Raw genomic sequence first — 25,666 nt, 5'->3', positions numbered from 1 at the left:
GTGTCTTAAATTGATGAATGGACCAGTAAGGTCTGCATTACATTAATATTATTGATTAAGCAAGAATGTGACACTGTAATCAGTGATTGGGTGTTAAATTCAAGATCTAAGGTAACAGGTTTTGGACATTGTTCAGAAGTATATGTGAAGAAAGTTGCTTGGGTTTTTGTTGGTTTTGTTTTTTTTTTTTCAAATAAGCAGAAATACCTTTTGAAGATAGAAAGACTTCCTTATTTCAGAAATACATGAAATTGTGACATGAGGAACCTTTTCTTGGTAGTGTGTTGTATTAGGATTACACCATTTCCCTAGTCAAAATTTAATGTGACCCTTCTGCTTTTTATTAACTTGCATTTGTTCAAGGTTTGAATATAAAATTTCATATTGTTAGCATACTAATACCTTAACAGTAAAAGTGTTCATTAAATAGGACTGCAAATGCAGTTTACTCACCATAATACATAGTTAAATGCCTTGTAAAACTGTGTAAATGAAAAAAATATCTGCGCGCAGATTGTGGAAAGGGGATGATAAAATGCTAAATTCCTTTGTACCAAGGTTTTTTTTTTATTCTTCTGGCATTATTTAAGTGGAATGTCTGTTTCCTTTTCAAAAAAATTGTAGTGCAAAGTAGATACAAAGAAGCATTGCTGAAAGAGAAAAAGGTTGTGTGAAATGTCTGTAAAACCGTTGCAACCTCTGTCTGCTTTTCCCTTATCTAGGCTTGGTTTTCCCTAATGTGAAGAACCCAAAAGGTCACATGCATTAACAAATATATATAAATGTAATTCCCAGAAGACAAAAGTCCTTCTACAGAAAGGGAATATGTGATATAAGTAGAATGATCAAGGCAGTCAAAAGTGAGGGGGGGGTGGGGAACACAAACAAAAGCCAAGCCCCCAAACCCAGTGTCCTTACCATTTTAAGTGAACTCTGCTGCAGTTCTGCTCCCAGAGATGTATAAATTCTGCCTTTGGGTGTTCCCCCCTTCTCAGCCCAACCATGAATCTGTCCTCCTGGTGCCCATCAGAAGCATTGAAATAGTGTATTTTTGCTTTCAAAAATCAAGATGGAGCAGAGATTCAGGAACTTGTGGGAGGCTTAGAGAAGAGGTGGGTGCATCTTGTAGCTTAATAGAAGGATCTTAATTCTTCTAATAGTGCTTAGTGTCACATGACTTATGATAGAAGATAAAAAAAAGCTCTCTGGGTGAGGTCGATGGAGAGGAAGTGATCTGCAGTGAAGCTGAAGTCTTAACGCCTCTCTTCTACATACTAATACTGTATTGTATCTTTGAGACACTGTAAGTGTCAGTTTTCTTGAGTAGGGTATGCTGGCTGTATCAGAGACACAGATGGACCTTGTCTGGCTTGAGGAAATGCAGGGGCATAGCTCCACCATCTCGTTTGTATCAGCATGATTTGGACTTGCGAATGAAGCAGGAGGATTTAGCTGTGACTACCTGTTTTGATCTTCCACAGATTTCTCCTTAAGAAACATCTCCCTCGGTGTCAGAATAGAGCAACTGGGTTATGAAATAATGTGTCAGCAGTTGTCATCTAAATATGGCCCAACAGTTTCCTCAACTGATTTTGCTATTTAGCTGTCCTTTTAAGAGCTCTTGGTCATAGTAGATTATAAAGCTGGCCAAAAATGTGGCAAGAACATTATACTGAGGCATCATTTCTTGTTTAATGAAGGAGGGCGGGCATCAGAAAGATAATTTCGGTTTATAAGATTATTTTTTATCACCTATGGACTTAATTCAATGTGCTACAGGCTAGCACAACAAGAATCTGATTAGGGTTTAGTATTTTATTTTAAGTTAATTGTGTCATACCCATCTTTGGAAAGCTACTCTTGCTGTTTCTGGTTTTCTAATCATATGCCTGTTTTTCTTAAAGGAGCGGAACTTTGTGAATGTCCATCACATGTCTATCAGCAGTACAGCAATGAGTCGTACATTGCAAAACACTAAAGTGTACATAATCATGTTTAGAGGGCATAGTGCTGTGCCCTTTCTTAGCCTGGCAGAGTAAAATCTGTTTTGCTGCAATCAGAGAAGAGTTTTGAGTGTTCTTCAGACATAAATTGACTGTATTTTGGTTGCAATTCATAGAAGCCTGTTCCTCACTGAACTTGGAATATCTACTTCTTTGTCCTCTTAAGACAGTCAGAATACAAGTTTTAACTGCAGAAGCTTTTTTTTAGATTGTTTTGCATAGGTTTGTGTAGCAAAGAGACTTGTGGTTTCTGCAAATATCTGCTTGATTTGGAGGGGGGGATAGCTAGTTGTTCCACTGGTTGTATTTAACTGATGCATCCTGTGAAAGCCTAACTTTCAGGTAACAATTTCATATACTGCCGTCCTTTACAATTTTTCTTATGGTACTGTTGTAACATCTGTTCTAGTGTCTGACACTATGTAAAATAGGCATCCTAAAGTAAATGTTTGCATACAGACAAGAATTCAACATTTTCAATATTATAAAGGCAACAGGAAGACAAATGTTTTAAAATGCTGTCCAGTCTCATTTTAAAATTGATGTATATTCTTGGCATTAAATTCTTGCCTTGTTTAGAACTAAATAACTGACAAATATTATGGGCTTTTTGTGTTTTCAGAAGTAGTTGATTTTGGGACATCTCAAACAACATATTTTACTCTTGAGACTGCACTCCTGTTGACAGCTTGGATGTGCTCTTGTTTACTTTCTGATTAGATCAAAATAAAAATATGTGCAGCTAGACCTGTTTTAATTACTCTGAAGATATGCCAAGGCTCTTCCCCTTGGTGTCTGCTTTTCCAAAAGCCTGTTTTAGAATGTAAGACTTACTCTTCACAACGAATTTCTCTGTTTTGTATCAGATTAAAGTGTTAAGGTATCAGAATAATTTGTGTATTTTTCTGCAATGTTGTTAAATACTATGGAATTTGTATTTAAAAGCTGTGCTCCCCAAGCCTACCTTTTGTAGCAGTGCAGCTTTGCATCCAGCTCAATATGCCTTTTCCCTTTCCCTCACCTCGCTTTGTGGATTCCATAGATTATATCCCTATCTCTGTGGCTAAATCCCTTACCTTGTAGGGGTAATTCTTGCTTCTGTCTCTGCTCCCTTGCATCTCACATGTCTCTGGTGTTTTCACAGAACTCGGGATCAGTCTCTCAAAACTTCATATATAACCATAATACTTCATTTCTGCTTTCCTGTTTTCTTTGTCGACATTTTGTGGGCTCCCAAATTCTGTTGGAGTGTTTTCACTGTTACTTAATGTTATTCCAAGAAATCTCTCACTCACAGTAATAGGACCGATCCCTTTCCTGGGTACTGAATATTGTGTGTTGCTATATTTTTATTTCTGATAGAACATGTCCAGAAATGCTTAACATACAGTTACAGGATTTTAATAGAAGAATAGGGAAGTCTAGTCTGTGAAGATGAGCAGTTTTATTTCCAATTACATTATCATTATGATGTTCCTATTGTTGCAGTTGAATAGGCAGTGGCATTTCAATATCTGAATCATGCCTTGATTCCAGCCTACAAGTGACTGTCTGCACCAGTCTTTTCCTTTATTAGGAAGGTAGGGATTTTGTTTGCTTTTTTAAAGGAAGTACTCTGAATTTTTTACCAGCAGAATTATTCGGGTAAATGTGTATAAAGTTTAAGTTTTTCAGAATGAAGTCATGAAAGGATCCAGTTACAATTAAATATTGTCTGTTATTGAAAGAGAGAACGATATTCTTTTGCAAGCGTGAGATGAGTGCAGTCTATCTGCTTCACGCTGTGTCTGCAGCATCAGCAGGCACTATCAAAGACTTAGGAAATTACAAGGACTTTAGCTGAAAATATCAACCATTAGAAAAGTGCTAACCTTTGTTATGAGTATCTGACTTAATTCTCAGTTCTCTGCAAACTTTGCTACATCAAATCAAAATAGTTCAGTGCCTGTTACAGGTGGTCCAACATTTGCCACACTTGAGATGAGATCTAAGTTTTTGCCCTCCCCATCTGCGAGAAGGTGGCTGAATCATTGCAGCAGTAGCAGCAGTTTGGTGCCAGGTTGCTCATATGCCCAGGAGAAATTGTCTCACCTGTCCTTCTCCCAGAGTATTGACCAAACAGCTGCTTGGGCTATTCACAAGCCCAGAGAAAAAAAAAAACCAGCTCTTTGACATTTGCATTTTGCCAGGCTGCCATTCCCTGCATCCTCCAAGGGATGGTAGATGGATGGAAAGTATCTGAAGTCTGCTTTTTGAACCATCTTTAGCTTGGTATCCTGGCCATAGTTGTCCATATTTTGAGCTTCAGGCAAACATTTGGTAGTCAAGAATCAACAAAGCAAACACAAAAGGAAACCATTATTTGCTTGTAATGAGACTAGTAATTTTTCTTTGAGATGACTTTCTATTGACTTTCTATATGTGCTCTTTTAGAATTGCTAGGACATATGGATAGATTAGTGAGAGAGCAAAGCAGTTTCCTTAGGAACTCTACAGGAGACTTCTGGATGTTGCTGGTTTTCCCATCTTCTCATTTTTAGTGTCTTCTCAGCTTCTAAGTCCTTCTCTTCTCTCCCAATGTAATATTACACAGATTTAGTGATTAATTGCAACTACATCCATTTTCATACACAGAGTTGTATAACTATCCTAATTAAACATGCACATGGTAAAATTGCAAGGTAGAAAAAGCTGTCTGGTCTTGGATGATAGCAATTAAATGATTTATATTTACAAGTATCAATATTTCTTATGCCTACGGTCTGTCCTAGCTTGTCATCTATGGTTGAGTATTATAGTTCATTGGCTTTAGTTAGCATTCCAGCTTCTTTTCTCTGGACACTGTGTTCTTGGCTGAGGAGAGTATTGCTTTTCATAAGGTTATATAGAAAGACTGTATTCTAGCTTTTACAAACACCATTAGTCTTTCTGTGTTCACCTGAGGATTTTTTTTTTTCTATTTAAGTTTCAGAAATGCAAAGTTTCAAGGTGCTTAAAATAAATGAGTCGGTGTCTCCTCCTGCTCCCAATTGTTCTCAAACAGGGAGCTCTTGCTAAAATTATTTAGGGTGATGCCCCTGACAAAAATATGGATGAACCAAGTCCCAGTTTCCACTGAGCTTCAGTATGTTAAATAGGCACAATATGTTTTTCTTTTCTGCAGTTCTCCTTGGCTCTCGCAGGGTCAGAAGCAGCAGTAGCACTTTGGCTGTTCCCAGTTGAGTCATTTGGAATGCAAATCACTTTGCAGTGATGCCAGAGGTTCCCTTTGTGCTAGGCTTTATATAAAACACATGACAGATTGTCAGCTTTGTCACATTCCCTGGGCAGCAGGGAATAGGTAGAGGCTTCAGCTTTTGATTCAGACAGAACTGGACTGGTATCAGAAGATCTTAGTCAGCTTTGCTTTGCAGATAACCGTAAATCATGTCAGAACGCTACATTGAGTGCTTCTGACTGATATTTTGATATTAACATGATTCCTCTGTGCAAATAAATACTTCCTGGGGAAGCTTAGCAGAACATGTGCTCTGGGGAATACAGTCCCACACACACACCCTTCCCCGCCTTTCTTCACTATCTGAACTAGATATGAAGAACAGAAGTGAAGCCTAGGGAAAATATCAAGCCATATAAATTATCTGCTCTTGATTGATCTTGCACCATTTGAGCTGCAGGGTTTGGGGGTTGCAGGAGCATGTGCTGCAACTACATACAGAATCTTGCAGGAAAGGTGGCTCTTGTCCTGTAATTAAGTGCTGCAAGTCTGGGCTGGAACTCTTTTCTCAACTGGACAAATAGGAATCCGAGTAGACTTCCTCTGAAAATAAAGCAAAGGGTGGATTTTTACTCTGTTTCTGAGCTTTGGCCTATTAAATATCTTGGTTAATTTGTATGAAACCAAACTCAGTACGTCTTGAACTGAAGTGTCTCTGGAAAGCTGAACTAAAGTGGACCTTGTGTGAATCTGTGGTATACTAGTAATTAAATAAGTTGTATCCATAAATTGTCTTGGGTTTTGGTTGCTATTCAAAGCTTTTGAGTTCCTGTGACAGTCGTTTCAAAAATACTCGTTCAGAAGGGAACACTGAACGTTTTTCTCCTACTTAGACCCATGTTACTAGGACAGGGCATGAATGTCTTCACCATTTCAATTTTAAATGAAGAAAAATTGAAATTGCTTGGGGAAAGCAATTTTGGGGCTGTGGAATATTTTTTTTTTTAAACTATTGTGCAAATCTTGATTTCTGAGATTATCAGCTTTGATTATTCTGAGTAGTTATGTCAGCACAATCTACAACACCAATGTTAGGGAACTGGCTCTGAAAACTGAGGATAGTGACTGTAAAAGTTACTATTTGGCACGGTGAATGGAAAGAGTAGTGAGATAACATTTAAGACTGTTACACAACTCTATTAAAGCCCTCCTTTTTGGAAAATTATGTAGCTGTCTGGGTCTGTCACCCTGACTTATTGTGCCCTGGGTTTTAAAGATTCTGCTTTTTTGGGTCTTCTACTTAATTTTGTGGATACAATAACTCCTTAAAAATCAGATTTTGATTAAAAGACTTTGAACAAATTCCTTGTGTTAAAATAGGACCGCATGTTCTCTCTTCACTGTCACACTAGATTCTCTGTAACTTAAATCCACTCTAAATCCAGAATCTCAGTGCTGAAGTCACTTGCATTATACGGTTCCTCTCTGAGGGAATGTGAATTGGAGCAAGCAGATGGAGCAAACAGATGAGCAGACTTTGCAAGTATTTTGAAAATAGGTCTTGAAAGGGGTTTTAGTATAGGAAGCAAATAGATCTGGATGAATAAGAATGGCACTTACAAGGCTTTTTTGTTTCTGGTTTTGGTTTTCCTATAAACTTTGCTGTCTTTGAACTTGGATCGGAACTGCTCTGAGTTCAAGATCCTCTTTTTTTTTATGGGGCCTCTAGTTTTAAAACATAGGTGCTCCCTCTGCTCTGCAGATGATTTTGTTCTTTTTCAGCAAGTCTTGTGGTTTGATTCTCTTATTATCCTTGTACTAATAATTTTCCCTTTGGGACAGGGAGTAGTCTAGAAGGAAGACGCTATGAAAACCAGATGGGCTACACATTCAAAATGGAGCTGATGAAGCTGACAGCTTCTTTGTGATCTTATCAAGCATGCCTTTGTATGGGTGATAAAATCAGTGCTCAAACTTTTGCCAAGATTTTCATTTGTCTTCTACTTTGTAGCCAGACTTACGCACTTTACTTTCACTTCTGTCTGAAGTGTTGTAGGTAAAAGTTTGGCTTTGTTGCTTCTGTGCTAGAATTGTGATTTACAGGTCCTAGACAAGCTTGGTGGTATGTGAAAGCCTCATAACCACACAGGGGAGTTTGCATAACTCTCCAGAGCACCTTGTACGCAGCACTGCGTATACTAAGACCACTCTAGCAGTATCATTGACCTCATCTTCTAAATGTTTTTCTGTGAGTTGCCTATTTAGGCACTCACAGCTTCAAATCTGGAACAACTGTACTTTTTAAAGCTAGTTTAGACTGCACACAGTAATTATAATGTGGGAAGTACTGTGTAACCACCAGTAGAGATCTGTTACTATGTGTGGAGCTGCAGACAGTTTGTATGTTAAATGCCCTAATTTGAAAATCTGGGTTTGAAGGACAGCCTGTTAGTTGAGTGCCCAGTAGCATGTTCCATGTGCCATAGATTAAAATCTCTAAGTTGTCAAATGGCTTTGCATTTGGAAAATCTTGTGAGGGGCATGCCATGTTAATTTTAAATGCAAATTAAATAATTTTCTCTTTTTGTAGGAACTGGAGACATTGTTGCTGTCATGATTACAGAATCAAAGGTTAAGGAGATCCTGAATTACTTGGAAAAGAATATTTCTGTCCTGATGGCAATAGCAGTGGGGTCCCGTGTTCCTCCAAAAAACTTCAGTCGGGGCTCTCTAGTCTTTGTGTCAATATCATTCATAGTTTTGATGATAATTTCTTCAGCATGGTTAATATTTTACTTCATCCAGAAGATCAGGTACACAAGTGCACGTGACAGGAATCAGGTAAGGGGACTTCTTGTTTTTCCTCTAAGTTCTGGAGGTGATATTTTTGTGTACAGTAGTCAATAGAGAACAAATAATTTCTAAGGAATGTCCATCAAACTAGTGTTCAGAACCTCTTTGTTCTGAGGCAGAGCATGTTGCTGGACAAGGATTTTTATACAGCAAAGTGTTTTCATCCTGAGCAGCACCAGTACAAGATCTTATTATGTGACAGGAAAGAATAGAAGTGAAGCAATGTGTTTTGATGAGTGTAAGTCCAAGAGGAAGATGGAGTCCATGTTGACTGAATAATACATACTATATGTACATTGGGAATGGGGAGGGAAGTTAAATCGTGAATGAACTTGTGTAGTGTAGGGGAACACAGAGCTAATGTTATGAATTCTATCCATGTTCTTAAGGATAGCTTTAGTAATAGTTAAGGTAATTCAGAAGCTGTATAAAGGTATTTCCAAGCTATAATCTGTCATGAATGTTATGTAAGAAAACTAAGGTGTAGAACTGCTTAGTGATCTGTGTTAACCTTCAACCTTATTCAAGATCACACTTGGTATGGACTGCCTAATTCTCCTGGTCATATATTTTAAGTAAAATTTTGTACAATATGCCTTTCTTATATTCTTTTTAAACTCTTGATTTGTTTAAGAACTGAATTGAGTATGGCCATACCCTGAGATCTTACCTAAATCAAGTCATCAACTCAAATATGGATTAAACTTTAGAAGTAAATGTTTTACTAGTGTGGACTTAATGACCCACTGCCTCCATAGTGTGCCTTGGCTTTTATTGAGAAGGGTCAGTAAACCTCAGGAAATCTGCTGTGCTCTCTTTGCCTTTGTATCTCTCTGTCAAGGCTAACTTGCAAAGCTGCTGACCTCTAGTCGCTGTCCCCCCTTTCCCCCTGAATTACGGCTAATACACAGGAGCTCACAGTGAGGCAGTGCTTTGGTGTTTTGTCAAACCGAAAACAAATGCAAACTTATAAAGCCTCAGTTGTGACAAAGGATTTCCTTTTTAGTTTCTATAAATAGTGTCTGATGCTGCAGGTCCCATGGGAATCCTGTAGATTTTTCCTACGGATGTCATTCTTAAATGACCACACTGTAACCGGTACTTAGTGTGGTCCCATGGGATGGTGAAAGTTTAAATATAACTGTTACTCAATGAATGTCTGTGGAATACTAAATTGTGCCTTCTGCATCCCCTACATGGTTCTAGGCTTCTTCCAAATGTCTGTGTTTCAAAACAATTGCTCCATGGGGAAAGGGCTCTTATGACCTTTTTTCTTTCTTTAGATTTTTACAAAGGTCAGGAGAAACTTGATGAAAATTTTATGTGGTTTAAAAAGCTGAGCTTATTAAACTTTAATGAGAAGGTGGCGACAGCTACAGCTTATTTTTAAAGAGCTTTGAGAGCTTTCACAGAGAGAAGGCTGTACTGTTAGTGATGAAATAACTTGTTTTAGGCTATGATCTTGTTTTTAAGTTATGTCAAGGCACACTTCAAAAAAAAAAAAAAATCAAAGCATCAAACACATGCTGTGTTCTGTAGATAGTGTAAGTAGATACCAGTATTTCACATCACTGCTCTTATGCACTTCCGCCAGAAGTATGAAACTCTTTTGCATGTGGTGCTGGCCTTTTCCATCAAGACAGTTCTGGGTTTTAAAAGCAAGCATATGCTGTACGCCCATGCCCTAACTTATCAAAATAGGAAATCCTGAGCATTTCCAATGTTGGCATAAAAAGGTATTTGTTAAAATTAGAAAATGGAAGGGACGGATCTCTTAAATGGAAGAGGTGAAAAGTTATTGGTTAGCAAATTTATTTACGTAAGAGAACACGTATACATTTTGAGAGAGTTTTGCTGGAATATTACGCTTCCAGTAGGAAAGTAATCTTTAAGATTTCTTGTAGCACATATACAATCATATGCAGTACAACTAAATACAAATACTACCCATAATTACTTAGTTGGTAGTGTTGAGCATTTAAGTTAAATGCCTTTTCAGCCTTGTTCCACTCTTAGGAATCACACTTCTGGTTATGCAATGATTATCTACTCCAGCAATGTGCCAGTGTGTCCTGTGTCATTAAGTACTCAGGCCAATATGCTTGTTCCAGGACATGTAATTTAGATTCGCTTAAATTGACCAATTTCTCACATCTTGAAGTTAGGGTGAGGTTTCTGACTTCAGGAAGCATATAATTTCCCCATCCCAGCTCTGTTCCTGATGCTGTATTGCCTATGCGGGTATACTTCAGTAGTTGGGACTGAGTATCCGATTTATTTTTTTTCAAATCCATGCTCTAAAAAATATAAAATAAGAGCTGTTCTTCTGTGGAAACCGCAAAAAAATATGTGTTTATGTAATTCTAGAACAACGGTGGTACAGTTGGTTGTGGTGGACTTCTGAGGTCTTTGTGTTTCTCAAATAGAAGCAGCCACCTTCGTTTCAGTTTGTATGCAGAGAAAGTGTTTGATACAGAGGAGTACACCTTATGAAGGGTTTGATTTTCAGCTGCGTAGAAAGTGGGCACAAAAAGCACACATTTGTTTCAAGCTATACAGAAGCTTTTGATAGGTGCAGTTTACATTCTCAGAAATAGCCCATCTCTTTCGAAGGAAGAGTACTTAGTACAAGATGGAGGTGAAGGATGAAATACATGAACTTCCCTTTTTCCAGTCAGCGTAAACCAAATCTGATATCTTGGGTTCCTGAAACAAGAATACATGAGCTTTTTTCTGCTCGGTGCCCTGTCTCTGGGATCCCATGGACCAGCTGGCAAACAGCCATTCTTTGTTGGCTGGGAACTGGGCATTGCAGTAGGAATCAGCACTTGAATTGCAGAAATGGCTCCTTCCATCTAACAGTGGTGGTCATAAAAGCAGCATAAACAACAAAAAAACAGCTTGACTTCTGCATTCAGATTGAGGTTCATCGTCACACCAGTATTCATTTCAGCTTTATTTAAGTCTGTATTGGCTTATTTAGATTTTGTGACCCATAATTTTTTTCTTTGAGATCCTGGTGGTTTCAGGTAATAGCAAAAGAGAAACTAGGTTACACTGAGAGGATCTCTTACATCTCAGAATAAGATCAGCCTGCTCGGGGCGGGGGAGGAGGGCATGTAAAAGAAATTCAAGCTTAAGAAGAGAACAAGGGGTATACTACAGCACACTGAATAAAAAGCAATATGAACAGAATATAATGGAAATCACCGGGAAGACATGTTGCTTAAGCTTTTATCCTGCAGTCTGGGTTTGGTTAGTTTTGTCACGCAAATGCTGGATCGGTTTTCTGGACTTGTATACAGACTATGAGGTTTATGCCCATGCTTATTGAGTGCATGAGTACGGGCTCAACTGTTGGGGCTTTTTTCTTCCTGACAAATCTGTGTGCTTTGTTGTGTACGCTTTTTGTCTTACGTGTTGGCCTACTGCCATAGTGTGTATTGCAATGTTAGTATTGAGCCCAGATAAGTCATTATAAAGGACAGTAATGAAGCTTGATTATCAGGGTTAATTTGTGTTCTTTTCTTTGTCACTTCATTAGCGTCGTCTTGGAGATGCTGCCAAGAAAGCCATCGGTAAATTGACAACCAGGACAGTAAAGAAGGGTGATAAGGTATAGTAATAAGATTTCAACATGGTAAACTTGAGCATCATGTTTAATTTTTGCCAAGGGAAACAATCTCAGTTTTTCCTTTCTGCTTCTGATTTATGATGTTGCCTTCCTTGTTGGAGGCTTACTTAGTCCTGTGGCACAGTGTTTTGTGCGACTTTTAGTATCAATGTATGCTGTAAGTCTGTACATTTCAAATAAGTTTTTCTTGCTTAAATACTACTTGCACTCCATCTGGCAACTGTGAGAGTGGGTTTGTGTGCTAGCTGGCTGGGGGTTTTTGCTGGTAGGAGTACATAGGACTAGCATTGTTTGTGGACTTCCGTAAGCTTAGACTCATTCCATATGTAAGTTATGTAAAGTAAAAATAAGTTTAAAAGACAGGTAATAAAGGACAATCTCTCATGTAAAATATTAATATCCATTAATCTGAGGGGGGTATATAAACAGGTATTTCATTAAATGTAGTAAATGTTATTCCAAGAATATTTCTTGCCAGTATACAAACTAAAACATATGGTGTATAAGTCCTAAACTTTTTCCACTTTTATGAGCAGTACTGCTTTGTCTTTGATTCTGAAAGGAAAAAATAGTCACTTAATCATGCTTAATTTTTGCTCTTTAATTTGCAAAAGGCAAGGGAATTCTGGCTATGATTGGATTTTTGAGAGAAGATTATTTCCTTGGGCCTTTTTAGTGCCATTCCTTTTTATCTTATCAACGCCATCAGCAATGGAAGATTAGGAAGTGATGGAAAAAATTGCTTCCAGAGAGAAGGCAGAAAAAATGTCTTTCTGCTCTTTCTCCCTCCATACATAGTTTTATTTCAAGACAGCTCACTGCACTGAATCTTTTCTGTGGGTATGGGAGTACATATAGATAACAGGAACTTTTCCGTATTAAAAGAAGGGATGCTGTCGTCTTGACAGCATCAATTCAAAACTGGCAAGAGACGTGTAGGTTGCAGTACAGACAGTATGAGATGCACACATAGGTGAACAGAGTAGGAGGAAACCTGTCCTTCATCAGAGCAGCCCATCGGGATTCTCTGCCTGCAGCACTGACTGGTGCTGACCAGGGAGTGGCTATTGTCTTGCTGTGGTTCCTGTCTCAGTGTCTTGCTAGTAGCTTGCTGGCATTGAAAAGAATAATGAACTTGAACTAAGAGAAGGCACAGTCTGTTTTGTGTGTCAGGCCCAAACATTTTAAATAGATATTGCTGATGCCATATCTACATACAAATGAAGTCAGCCCTCTTTCATTAGAAATTTTAAATTCTCATGTTTAAAAAAAAATAAATAAAAAGAAGTCATAACTTCTGGAAAACAGAAAAGAGAGGAGCCAGTCAGTCAGTGATCCTCATCTTCATGTCTGGATAAGAATGATGATAATTCTGCAAGTAAGCAGCAGTCAAAAATATGGGACTACTCTGAAATAAGGAAAATTTGCTAGTTCTGGCTATAAAAGGGAATCCCAGGATTCTTATCCTGCCAAAAAAACCCAACCTCTGAATAAAATAGAATTTTTGGCTCCAAGCTGAAGTAAAGCCTCTAGGAAAATTGCCACTATATTTTATGGTGATTGAACTGAATATTAAAATCATCTTAGGCCTTAGCTTATGTTTTAAGTGATCACTTACGAGCTCCAAATGAGGGGAGAGTTTTGTATGTATGAAATACTTAAGTCATGATGGAATACAATAACCCTGGCGTTGGTTTTGCGTCTTCTTAGTAACAGCCACTTGGTACAATGCAGTTCATGTACTAGTCACAACTACTTTTACATTTGTCATAGCCTCAACTCTTGACTTGAATTTTCATTCTGTTCATTTTAGGAAACAGACCCAGACTTTGATCATTGTGCTGTCTGCATTGAGAGTTACAAGCAGAACGATGTTGTTCGCATTTTACCGTGCAAGTAAGCTAGTAAAGTTGCTTTGTTTGGAAACTATTCTTTCTTTGTACTCCTTTGCTTCATTTCATGTAATATGTGCATTGTAATTTACAGACACATTTGTTAGATGTTTCCAGTCCTAATAACAGCCACTTTATTTTAGGCTATACCAGAAGGTGTGAAGGTGGGTGCTGGCACTGTTATGACAGAGATTAAACAAAAGGTTATGATCTTGGAAGATGGGCAGTTTGGGCATACCAGCAGTGGAGCTATTAAGATTGTAAGGGGGGGAGAGGGAGGTGCAGATTTTAGGACCAAGCGGTGGGTGGACACAAAAAACTGAAGTATAATGAACCAGGTGCAGCTGCAGCATTCTGCACAGTAGACGTGCAACATTGGCTGCTGTTTTCTGAAATGGTGTAGGAAACAGAAGTGCAGTCTTTCCAACCTTCATAGCTCCTCTGACATCAGTCAGCCACTGCGCTGTCATCTGTCTTTGGTCTCTCCAGTGCAGCGTGTTCTTGGCTTGTGCCTGAAGATTCGTACTTGCTGGGTATTCTGCATTGGTGCTTAAACTGTTACAACTTCTTCCTCCTTTTATGCTGTTCTCTTGACACTTACAGGTTTTCAGTTTGTTTCCTTTCCCTTTCCATTCTTGAGTTGTTTTGGGATATTTGCTCTTTGAGAGATGCTTTTAAGTATTTTTCCACCTGGTGATTGGTTCTGATGAATTGGGACATTTTGGTAGCCTTAAGCATTACCAAGGTCATCTTTCCCTTGTATTCTGAAATGCAAAGCTTTCTCCTTATCTCCATACACAAAAAACACATCTAAGTTATATTGTATATATGCAGCCAAGTTCCAGTAATTTGGCCTGTGCTTGGTATATAAATAGTGTTCTGCGTGGTACTCTAGAAGCAACAAAGTCATGGTGTTGGAGTCGATCTCCAGTCACGTAACAGCAGCGCATAAGAGCTCATTATTGGTCATCTAAATCCTCCTGCAGGCTGTTCTGAATAACTGGAATATCTTTATTCTAATGCATAATGAATTTCTATCATCATAAAAGGAAAAGAATATTATTTTATATCTTATTGATCAAAATACATGTGCATTCTACTTCTGAAGCCAGAAGTTTAATTCAGTTTACTTTTCTCTATGTTCTTTACCTGTTGGGCTGTGGGAAACAATGACCTGCTTTTGATTCTCAGTGTTGTTGTTTAATTAATATACCCTACAAATGTTTGTTTAGAAACTCCCATTAAAATATTTGGGAATGGAAGAGTTTTGTCTCAGTTCTGTAAAGATTTGGGGGCTTTTGGTCATAAGGATGTGCATGCGTTTCTTTTTTACAAATCGGTCATTTTTACTCAAAGACGATGTCCTCTTGCCCTAAAAAAATGTACTCCCAAGTGTTAAGTAAAGATTCCAGAGAGTTATGTCCTATATTGTAATCTCAAGTAAAGCTTGCATATGTGAATTAAGCCCTAGTCTTTGATTTGTTATGTAGAAGATTATTTGGGAATTAGAGGAAGAACTTCTTGAAACTGCACACCAGTTTTAGATGACTAAGATGATTGTTTGATGAACTGCCTCTTAAGAAAGGTTCACTTGCGTAGTTCAGGCTGGTACTGTGAGGCTCAAGGATGTGGAATGGAGGTTCACAAGTCCTGCTCCTCTGTGCCTTTTTCTTGATACTGAGCAGATGTTGGAGGGAGGTCCTTGACAATGAAGAGAGAATGAGTCTTTGTCTGGTGGGAAAGCATCTTCTCCCACTAAGCATGAGGCAGAGTTGGGACTAAAAGTTAGCTTCCTTAGTTAAACAACTGCCACTGTCCAAGCAATGGATATGGTCCTTGTATCAGCAGATACAATACAGACCATTTAACCAAGATGGTCATTGATTATTTTTTTAAGTCCATTTCCTTCAGACACCTTTGGTGATCTGCAGTCCCGCAGACGGGAAGCTCCCTGCTCTCAGGGATAGTTACAGCTGCTTCAGGGAGCTGGACAAAGGTGCACCTGACTGCCATGTCAGCACAACCTCCCCCAGTGCCATCTCCCATGTAAAGGAGATATCAAGGCTCTTGTGTAGATCCTTTTCTGTTCTGTTTTTCACAAGAATATAAGGTCAGTGAAGGGTCAGATTACATTCTTGCCAAAGGCTGCATGACAGCTTTTATGTTCACTTTCTACTTCTCTTTTTTTAAAATATCACTTTTTATCTGCTGCAGCTCAGCTTTGAGTTGAGTGCAAAACCATCTTGGCTAGACAGAAACATTGAGATAGATGCTTTCCACAAAACACTTGTATATATGTAGATTAAGAACCAACCACTACCTGCAGAGATGAGCCCAATAAATTTCAGATTGCATGTAAGACTTTTCGGTCTTCAGCATCTGAGATGCTTCTCCCCAAATCTTGTTTTGGAGGTTTAGTCCCTTTCTACTTCCTGATACTTCAACCTCTTGTTTTAGTGCAACATGCAAAGTTAGTTTAAAAAAACCCAAAACAACACCACCCACACACAAAAAAAAACCCTACAAGAGAGTCTCTAAGCCAGATGAGAAAATAAATTGTGAGAAAACCATGGAGAAAATGGCTCAACCAAGAGGAAGCAAATGAAAGGCTAGAAGTTTTTCTTACTGTGCCTGTTGAGGAAGCTATAATTATTAGACAGTAGGAATCACTGACATACGACATCCTTGCTGCTTTCATCAATTTAAAAATAGCGTTTCCCTTTGATACTACAATTGTTCTCTGCAGTAAAGTATGGTCTGTCACTCTGTACCTCAGCAGAGAGGAGTCTGGTCTGGACAGACACAGAAGGCAAAACCTAATGGCAGCTGAGCAAGTTGCACCTAAAATTCTGTAGTGAAACACGATATTTGTGATGTAAATCCTTTGTAAAGGTGGGAAATTGTGGCCAATTTAAAAATAAACTAAAGTGAAAATGATTGCAAACAATGCAGTTGAATTTCTATCATTCATTTTGTGCTTCAGAGAGAGAAACAGGTTCAGTACCAGCAGTCTATGGACATACCTATAGCTTTTAGTGAACAGAGGCATAAGGCAGCCATCTGTCTTAAGCTTACAAGCCTGAGGAATGACTCTTGTCTTTTGTGAATATCATTATGTAAGTTAAAAATGAGTAGAGTAAGCAAATGTCAGAAGGATTCTAGCAAAAGGCAAACCTCATGGACAATTTTCATTATTCAGATAGTTTTACTCTACCATCACACGGCTGCATCTAGGAGATGAACGGGCACTGGGTGAAAAGTGATCAGGAGTGGGTAGCATGAAGGACTCTAGTGAGAGATAAGGGAAGGGGAGAGCAAAGTGGCAGGTTAGAGAAAAGCGGAGAGAGTGACATTGGTAAGGGCAGAAAGATGGCCTGGGAAGGAAGGAATATACAAGGTAGGAAGAGAATTAAAGGAGTAGTAAATATGTTAAAATAAATGGCTTTTGAACCAAATTCTTAGTAATTCCTGTATTGGGCAAGAAGGTGGAAAGTGACAGAAGTGACTAAGTGAGATTTTTATCTGATTCTGTGTGGCTGCAAATAGCTGCTTTTGTTGGTTTGTTTTTCTTAAGAGCAAATTAACACAATATCTCAATGCCATCCTTTCCACTTACTGCACTGCCTCTGCACAAACCCCATTTTCTCTGCTACCTGCTTGTGATGGCAGTCTCTCTTTTCCCCCAGCAATACTATGTATTTGTGGAATGTGCTGAGGCTGCTCTCTCCTGGCGTTGCCTGCTGGGTCAGGGGAGATGTGATGCCTCCCTCCCTGCTGCAGCAGGCCAGACATTTCTCCTTAGCTGTTCTAGCTGTAATGGGCTGTCTGCAGCAGGGCAGGAAGGACCTGTGTGCTGTTTGCTGGTGCGGCTGGGAGTGCGTACCCCAGGGTGGGGGGCAGCTGCCTCCAGCAGTAGCCAAAGATGCTACTTCGCAGCAGCATGTTGATCAGGTCCCTTCGGTGGGATGCCGCACTGAGAGCGGGGAAGTGTAGTGAGCTCTTGGGAAACAGCACTTGTAAACTCATTCAAACCCTTCTCCTTGTGCGACATGTGAATTTGGAGACATTACACCACCAAGAGAGATTTCGAACTCACTTCTTCCCTGTGAGTTGCTGCAAAGAAGCTGTGTTGTACAACAGAGTTGGCGTTAACGGTGTTTATTACAAGCTGGAGGGCAACTGGCTTGGGTATGCTGACAGAGTGGAAAAATACCTGCAGGTCACCTGTTTGGAGTTATGCCCGCATGGGAGACTCCTTCAGTGCTACCAGCCTGGCTGCCAGCCATGCTTCTTCCAGCCCCGAGGCTGGAGAAGCAGCAAAAGCTGTGTCACACTTGACTCCCCGGTGTGTGGCTCCTGGGGGAACGTCATCAGCTGCTGTGACCTAGAGCAACTCGCTAGGAACTCTTCAGATTTATGGTTTTGGAAAACAAGTGACAGAAATATTAAGATGGAGAAGGTTTATGATAGCAGAAAATGCAAGGGTTTACTTTGTCAGACTGAGTTTTTAAAATAATTCATGTGTTTACTATCTTCATTGCCGTATAACTGCTTTTTCATGTGTTTACCATCTTCATTGCTATATAACTCCTTTTTAATTCTTGCAAGCCAAGAAATCCAGACAGAGCCTGAGCCACAACGATAGTATCGGCAAGCTTTTTAAAGAGTAGATAAACTATATAAGTAGTAGGCAGAGCCATGCTGATACAAATTAATAATTAACCTTTGGAGAACTGCACTTTTTTGAAATACATTAATAAACATCCTTGAAGGTTGAGGAACTAAAAGCAAAGAATTAAGAGGTCACAAAAATAGTTGAGCTGTTTTGGTGCATTTGAACTATATCAAACTGCTAATGACTCTTTAAAATAACTCATAATATTTAGCGGATGCATGTTAGCATCCATATCAGTTGCCTGCTTCACTTGATCTGAGTGCTTCTACAGCACTGATTAGCCGATAACGATATATTAAAGCTGTTTTCATACTTCTGTGGAGTCTTGGTGTCTGCTGTTTCCCAAAATATTAGATTTTCAGGTTTGTCCTACTCTAAAAAAAACAGAATTCAGAGACTTAAAAGGAAACATAAGCGACTAAAAGCTATGATTTGCCTAACATAGAAAAATAGCATCTCTCTATGTTACAGAAGATTTCAAACCATTTTCTATCACCCAGGATTCCTAAACATTGTTTCCTGTAGTTTTGTGAGTAACAAAGAGAATGTGTTAAGACCTAACAACAATAGAAGTGTGTCTGTATTTTGTGCAATTGTTTGAACAGTAGGCAATGTATATATCCTGTTTTTCATGATTGCTGTATTGCTAAGGGACACAGGCCAGCAAAATGACTGGCTGAGATTCTGTAAGTTTCTATTCCTGCAGTATCTGGGATATAGATAAGCGAAGGTCTTTTGCTCCCTGTCCATCTTCTGTTGACTATATTATACTCTGTAAGTCTATGCATCTTTAGTTAGTACAGGTAGGATATATAGTTGTAGCTGACTGGAACCTAATTAAGTTGACATACTTTAGTCCCTCCATCAGTCTTAGTAGCCATAGACAAAACATAATTGTATACTGTCTTTTTCCACGTTTGTTAACAATTTCAGGAGGCCTTTCAGGTTGCTTTCCAGAGATTTAGAAGAGAATTACTTGGTAACATGCCTCATTTGGTTTCTGGTTTTAAAATCCTAGGGGATAGGGAGCAAAGAAATCCCAGACCCCGTAAGGAGGTTACTGAGGCACAAAGCAGCAAGTATAACCTGAGGATGGAGAGTATCTCAACTTTTTGCTGTCTTGGGGGCATGTATGACCTCTTACAGAGCATGCTGATGCCTCAAATAGATGGCAAGAACTCCTTGTTCCCCCACTGCCTCTTCATCTGCTGGTTTCAGAGCACAGCTCTTTGCTGGCTAAGCAGCCCTTGTAATTGTTGATCTTTGCCATGATCACCAGTCTGTTGTGTCTGGGTGTGCTTGCTCTTACTGGTTTTTATTCTGCAGTCAGTACCACTTGAAATGCAAGATCTGGGTTCTTACCGTAGGCAGTTATTCAGACTAGGTTATTAACAGTATTTGCTAAAGCTGTATTGTGTAGACCGTCTAGTGATTACCCATTTCTGCCATGAATATGCTCCGAAAAGTTCTTTGCCTTTTGAAAAGCCAAGAGCACATTTCCTTTCATTCCTTTAATTTAGGTATGTTGTTTTGGTCTCTGCATATTCCTTCCCTGTTATATTGGTTTATATCAACCCCAATACTGTTACATGTATATTCATATATGTGACTAAGATTTTTGTATGCCATGTAGGTGGCAATTCAGACTGTTTTCTATTGCAGAGTTCCCTGCTGTGCAAGTTGAAGCCCAGTGTGCCTTTATCTTTGAAAGTTTCTTTTTTTTTTTTGACTGTCATATGATGATGGACATGTTTTCCCTCCTGATACCAAGAAATACTGATTGTAGGAAAAGCCTTCTTTTTACTTAGATGTGATAATTAGAAAAGCCCTTTCAAAATCAAACATAAGTGTGTTTGGGTTGGTTGCACTGACTTTTGAATAAAATTGGCTGCTGGTAGATCTGTGCTCTTCCTACCCAATTTATGTCCAGGTTCTACACAGAAATTGAGACAAGACATTACACAGGGTTATGGTGGGGCCTTTGTTACACTAGTTAATCTGCCCATGTGTGTACTTGTATCCACCGGGCGGGGGGGGGGATGATTTAAAAAAAAAAAATCTTCCTTTTAAGTGTTTCTTCCTATTTGAACTATTAGTAAAGGGTGGCAGCAACAAGAGTTTTTGATTATTTTTTTTTTCTTATTGCAATCAGCACAGGATACTGGCTATTCTAGAATTTGTTCTCCTGGCTTAATTCAAAGAGAAACTATCTAAATGTTGGTTAAAGTAGTTCTAATTGTATAAAATAGAATTGTTTGCAAACTATATATGTGTCTTGTCTGTTCTTCTAGGCATGTTTTTCATAAAGCCTGTGTGGACCCATGGCTTAGTGAGCATTGTACGTGTCCAATGTGTAAACTGAACATTTTGAAGGCACTGGGAATTGTGGTAAGTTGCACTGTTGCGAGCTCTTCTTCCTCCCTTGTCTGAGACTCAGAACAGGAGGAATAATTGTAGGGGAGAAAGGGGGAAGGGTACTCAGAAAGTGTTTGGGTTTTTTTACCAATTTCTTTGCTGCTGATAAAGCTGATTTGTTGTTGTTCCTTTCTCTGGTTGGTCATTGAGTATATATTGTTATATTTCCATTTATAACAATTTCTTCTCTACTGGAGGTCTACTAGGTTCTCTATAATCTTCCCTTTTCTCAATTTCTTTCAACCCTTCTTTGATAAATTTACTCTGTAATTCTCTTGTTCTTTTTGTGGTCTCCCGTAGACACTCTTAAATTTGTTTACACATTAAAAGCCATGCCCTAGCTGAGGCCAGTGAGCGTTCCTCAAGCAGCTCATGGCTTATGGGATCCTTGAGGACTGCTTTTGTTGACCAGTTCACAAAGGGATAGAAGTGAAGAACCTCAAAGAGGATTTTTCCATCTTTCCCATATGAGGAAAAAATTATAAGGTGGGAGCAATGCTCTTTTCTGAAGAAAGAAAGAAATAAGAGAAGAGCATGTGAAGATACTGTCTAAAGCAGCTTTTGAATCAAGCCAGTGAGAATAATCAGACCTCCATTTTCAGCTGAGTCGGTTGCAAATTTGCACTTTCTCTAAGTAGTTGCAGATATATTGTGGATGACCTGTTTTTGTAATTAACATATCTGGATTTTTTAGGGGAGGTACTATAGAATTTGGTGCATGTCTTCATTGCTTATGGTCGTAAACCATACAGGCATAGGCTATGATACAGGTATATTTGAGTCCCTTTCTTGAATTTCAGTTCCATTTCCTGCTTCTTTCTCCACCTCTTTAAGGTGGACTGAAGGAGCAACTTTGGATAGAACTTGCCAATTTGTGTGTTTCTCTCCTGTGAAGACAGCCATGGTGGCTGAATAGCGTGCGTGTGCTGTTCCTCAATTTATAGGTTTGCTACATGTAGAATATTCACCATTGTAATGTGGAATCACTTGCTTTTCCAGCCAAATGTGCCATGTACAGATAATGTAGCCTTTGACATGGAAAGGCTCACCAGAGGCCAGCCAGCTAGCAGGCGGTCAGCACTCGGTGATTTTGCCAATGACAGCTCTCTCAGCCTGGAGCCCCTGCGCACCTCTGGGATGTCACAGCTTCCACAGGATGGAGAACTAACGCCAAGGTCAGGAGAGATCAACATTGCTGTGACAAGTAAGTTTTCTTTGGCTTCCAGTACTGTACTATGGTTTTCCTGGTATGTGGCACTTGCTCTGCCTATAGCTCGGTGCTGCAGGGCCATGGTGAAAGATTTCCCTGCAGGGACAAAGGTGACCTCAGTGCCTCTGCAAGAGGCATACGCTCTATATTGAAACCGTTAACTCCAGATATGACAGTGCCAACGCTTTCATTATTAATGGTATATCCATTTAGATCTGCATGCAAAGAACACTGGATGAACTAAAATGACAACAAAATAATCCTCCTGAATTTGGTAACCAGTACAAGAAGCTGGATTGCCAAAACTGTTATTTACCCTTTCAGAATATTTTCCTTGCAATAATTTATACAAATATAAATATTTTAGCTGATTACTATTTCTGCAGATGTTTTTTCCCCTGAGAACATTACTGCTGGAATTCTGACATCTCTGAGATGTTTTTTCTTACAAAATTTGTGAATTAAGAAAAAAAGTATTTAATGTACCAACATTTGAGTATTGTCCAAGTGTTTTATGACATCAGAAAACTGTTCCTGTACTGCTTGCAAGCTCTTATCCTTAAGAACAGCATGGGAAATTTCCACTCACTGGATTTTACCTAGGGTTTTTAAAGTATAATAGCACTATAACAAATACAATATGTGTGGAATTGCATCATTTTTCCATATGCTGTACAGTCTCAGTTCAATGCATGAATGGTTGTGTTTCTGGCTGAATTGAAAAAAACAGAGTCCATGCAGTACAACAGTCTAATTTTCTCCTTGTATTTTGCTTATGTGCACCTATGATCTAGATTTTGAACTTAGTGACACTGTTTGCTACTGATACATGTACAAGAGGCAGTGTGACTGATACAGTCCATTAGAGTGTTTCTTTAGATGCTGTAGTAAAGTAAATGTCTCATTAAAAAAAAAATCTCATCTTATGAAACACATAGTCTGTATCCAGAAATGTCCTGATCTGAGAAGGATAAATCCACATACAAAATGTAGATCCTTTACAAAGCCAGTAAGTCACTTTGTCATGCAGTGTTTGACATCTGATTCGTCTTGTATTCAGCTCTATTGAACAGAGAGCAAATCTGCTGGTGTGCTGCTTTCCTTGTCATGGGTGGGAAAACTCTGTAGTTTAACTGAAACGTTTCACTACTTGGTTTTACAGAAGGTATTTTTACTGTCTGTTCCTAACCATAGTACTGCTCTTGCACAGATGGGATGTAGAACAAGAAATAATCAGCAACAGTTCGTTCTGACAATGTTTATAAAATAAAGCTTTAGAAAAGGCTGTTCAAATGTTTGGATTTTATGGATGACATATGCATTCTTTAATGCATGAGAGTTAAACCAAAAGCTCTATTCAACAAAAGTGTTTGTATTCCAAACTACTACTATGTGCCAAATTGATCTTGAGGAGGGAGAACTTTTAATAGTGAATGCTTTTTAATAGCCTTCTTTATACTACTTTTTTTTTAAATGTGTCTGTATGCATACACTAATGTTGAAATTATTTTTCCATGTTGTATTTCTGTCTATTAAATGGAAAACTCCAGTTATGTTTTACTGTTGAACAAGCTATCCTGGGTTTTTGTTGGTTTTTTTTAAAGTAACACGATAGCATTTATTCAGAAGGGAGGGGGCGAAGACACAAGTTAAGTGTGAAAGTATATTGGGTATGCTTATGTGAAGGGCTTCATCTTAGTAATCTAAACCAATCCTGACAATCTTCTTTCTGACTTGGGGGCGGACAGAGTTTTCATTACATTTTCCCTTGTTCCTGCATTTCACTTTACATTGTTAAGTAATCTTTCTTTATCACTAACCCTTGGGCTCAGCCAGGAAATATTGTTGTGCCATGCTTTTTTTCCACACCTCTCTCCACTTCTTCTTTGCTAGCCTTCTCCAGTCAGTAACTCTGTGGCTAACCTCCTTCTGCTTCACCTCCTGGTGCCAGTCATGGCTTAGAAGCCTCTTGCCTTCCGCCAGTGGTGTTTGAGGGAAATATTGGCATCGCTTTGACATAAGCCTTCTCCCACGAGTGATTTCCTCCCTTTCCTTTGTCAACAGAAGAATGGTTTATTATTGCCAGTTTTGGCCTCCTCAGTGCCCTTACACTCTGCTACATGATCATCAAAGCCACAGCTAGCTTGAATGCTAATGAGTAAGTAAATATTTAGATGTTTCTATATATTTCTGGTGGGTGGGGGTTATGGACAGCATTGGGAACAAACACCAAAAGAATAGAGAAGGGGAAAAATGCAGTTTTCAAAGAATCAAATGCCTTTTCTGCTTTTCTCAAATGTAAGCCTCTCTGTTAACAGTAGGTTTCAGGGTAACCTCTGAAGTCCCTCTTAATTTATATTTAGCTGGATTGTCCAAGGAAATCTCCTTATTAAGTGGAGACGTGGAACAGGGAAAAGAGAGAATATTTATATTTGGTTTTTGATCAATGGTCTGGGTAAACATTGGATTTCTGCCATTAAATCCCCACATTCAAAATTCACCTGGCGGAGCCAAAAATTACTACCATCAGTTACCTTTGACAGTTTTCACCTCAATTTTATAGTCAAATGTCATATTAAAAATAAAAATCCGTATTCCTAGTTGGCACACATTCAGCTAAGAAAAAAGGTATTTAAATAGATAACTACCTTTTTGCTCTTAGGAGAGGGAGAGATGAAAGCAATGAATACACTACTGTTTCTTCTCTCTAAAGTGAAGAGAGCAGACCAGTCTTCTGACCTCTCATTTTAGTATGCTTAAGAATTGCAGTCAAAGGAGTGCTTAAAGACATCCATGCTTTCTTAATTTTTGTAGACACCCCCAATGCCTCCCTTCAGACAGGCTGGACAAGAAATAACTATAGCATGTGACTTTCAATCTTTTTTTATAGTTCTGTGTGGGGGCAAGTATAAATCTGTTCCGCAGATATATTAACTAGGTACATCTAGCTATTTTCATTTAGGTGTACGGAACATCTGGGCTCATGACATATATTTAATCATAATTTATTTATTTGGGGAGGGAATGTGTCAACATCTTTCTTTGTCTGAACACCTTGATGCAGCTGAGTTTCCATTAATGTGTTGATCTCTTACAAAAAGTGGGGTGAGATTCAAAGGCAGTCTCCTGTGCAGCCTGGAAATGTAGCTTGCTTGGGGGTTTTTTTGGTTTGGGTTGTTTGGGTTGTTTAATTGGATTTTGGGTTTGGTTGGTTTTTTTTTTTATTTTGAGGTAAGAGAAAGATGGGGTTTTTTTACTTTTATTGCTCTCTGGAAAGTATAAGGAGGGGCCATAATAAGTTCTTAGAGGTTTTGGTCATCAGGGACCTTTGATTACCACTAATTTGCAAATCTTCCTTTCCTCCTCTTTTCAGATGTTAATTCCAAAAGGGCTTTATGAAGAAAAGTTCTAGAACTTCAAATAGCCCTATCAAGTCTCCTGACTTTATTTTTTTTCCCCATTTGTCAAAATCTTGAAATTGCAACTATCAGTCAGCAACTTGGCAACATAGCTGTAGCTGAACATAGTTAATCTGCACTGAAAAATAACTTGAGAAAGCATGGAGCAGGAATGTCTGCATTTCTGGGCATTTCCACATCATTAGGAAGAAGACAAAGGAACTGTAGCCCATGTAGTATCATCCAGATGTGGGCACTGATAGTTGTATTTCTGCCCTGCCTTGCAACTTTTCTTTTTGTTGTCTCTTGCTCAGTCAGATCTGGGTCAATTTTTACTGAAAGGGCAAGCTTCTTCACATTGGCAGAGAG

General features: G+C 38.8%; 1 protein-coding gene across 1 annotated transcript in view; it reads left to right on the top strand.

Moving 5' to 3' along the window:
* RNF130 (ring finger protein 130) overlaps positions 1-25,666 on the top strand; it is a 43,179-nt gene that overhangs the window by 16,036 nt on the left and 1,477 nt on the right. The window contains exons 3-8 of the mRNA XM_075057016.1: positions 7,811-8,061; positions 11,618-11,689; positions 13,521-13,603; positions 20,566-20,662; positions 21,689-21,893; positions 23,964-24,057. Coding sequence (XP_074913117.1) covers positions 7,811-8,061; positions 11,618-11,689; positions 13,521-13,603; positions 20,566-20,662; positions 21,689-21,893; positions 23,964-24,057 — 802 coding nt within the window. The remainder of the gene's footprint in view (positions 1-7,810; positions 8,062-11,617; positions 11,690-13,520; positions 13,604-20,565; positions 20,663-21,688; positions 21,894-23,963; positions 24,058-25,666) is intronic.

The sequence above is a fragment of the Buteo buteo genome, chromosome 24 (genome assembly GCF_964188355.1).
Source record: "Buteo buteo chromosome 24, bButBut1.hap1.1, whole genome shotgun sequence".
Taxonomy (NCBI): Eukaryota; Metazoa; Chordata; class Aves; order Accipitriformes; family Accipitridae; genus Buteo; species Buteo buteo.
The sequence above is the reverse complement of the archived record's forward strand: the minus strand, read 5'-3'. Positions and strand labels throughout refer to the sequence as shown.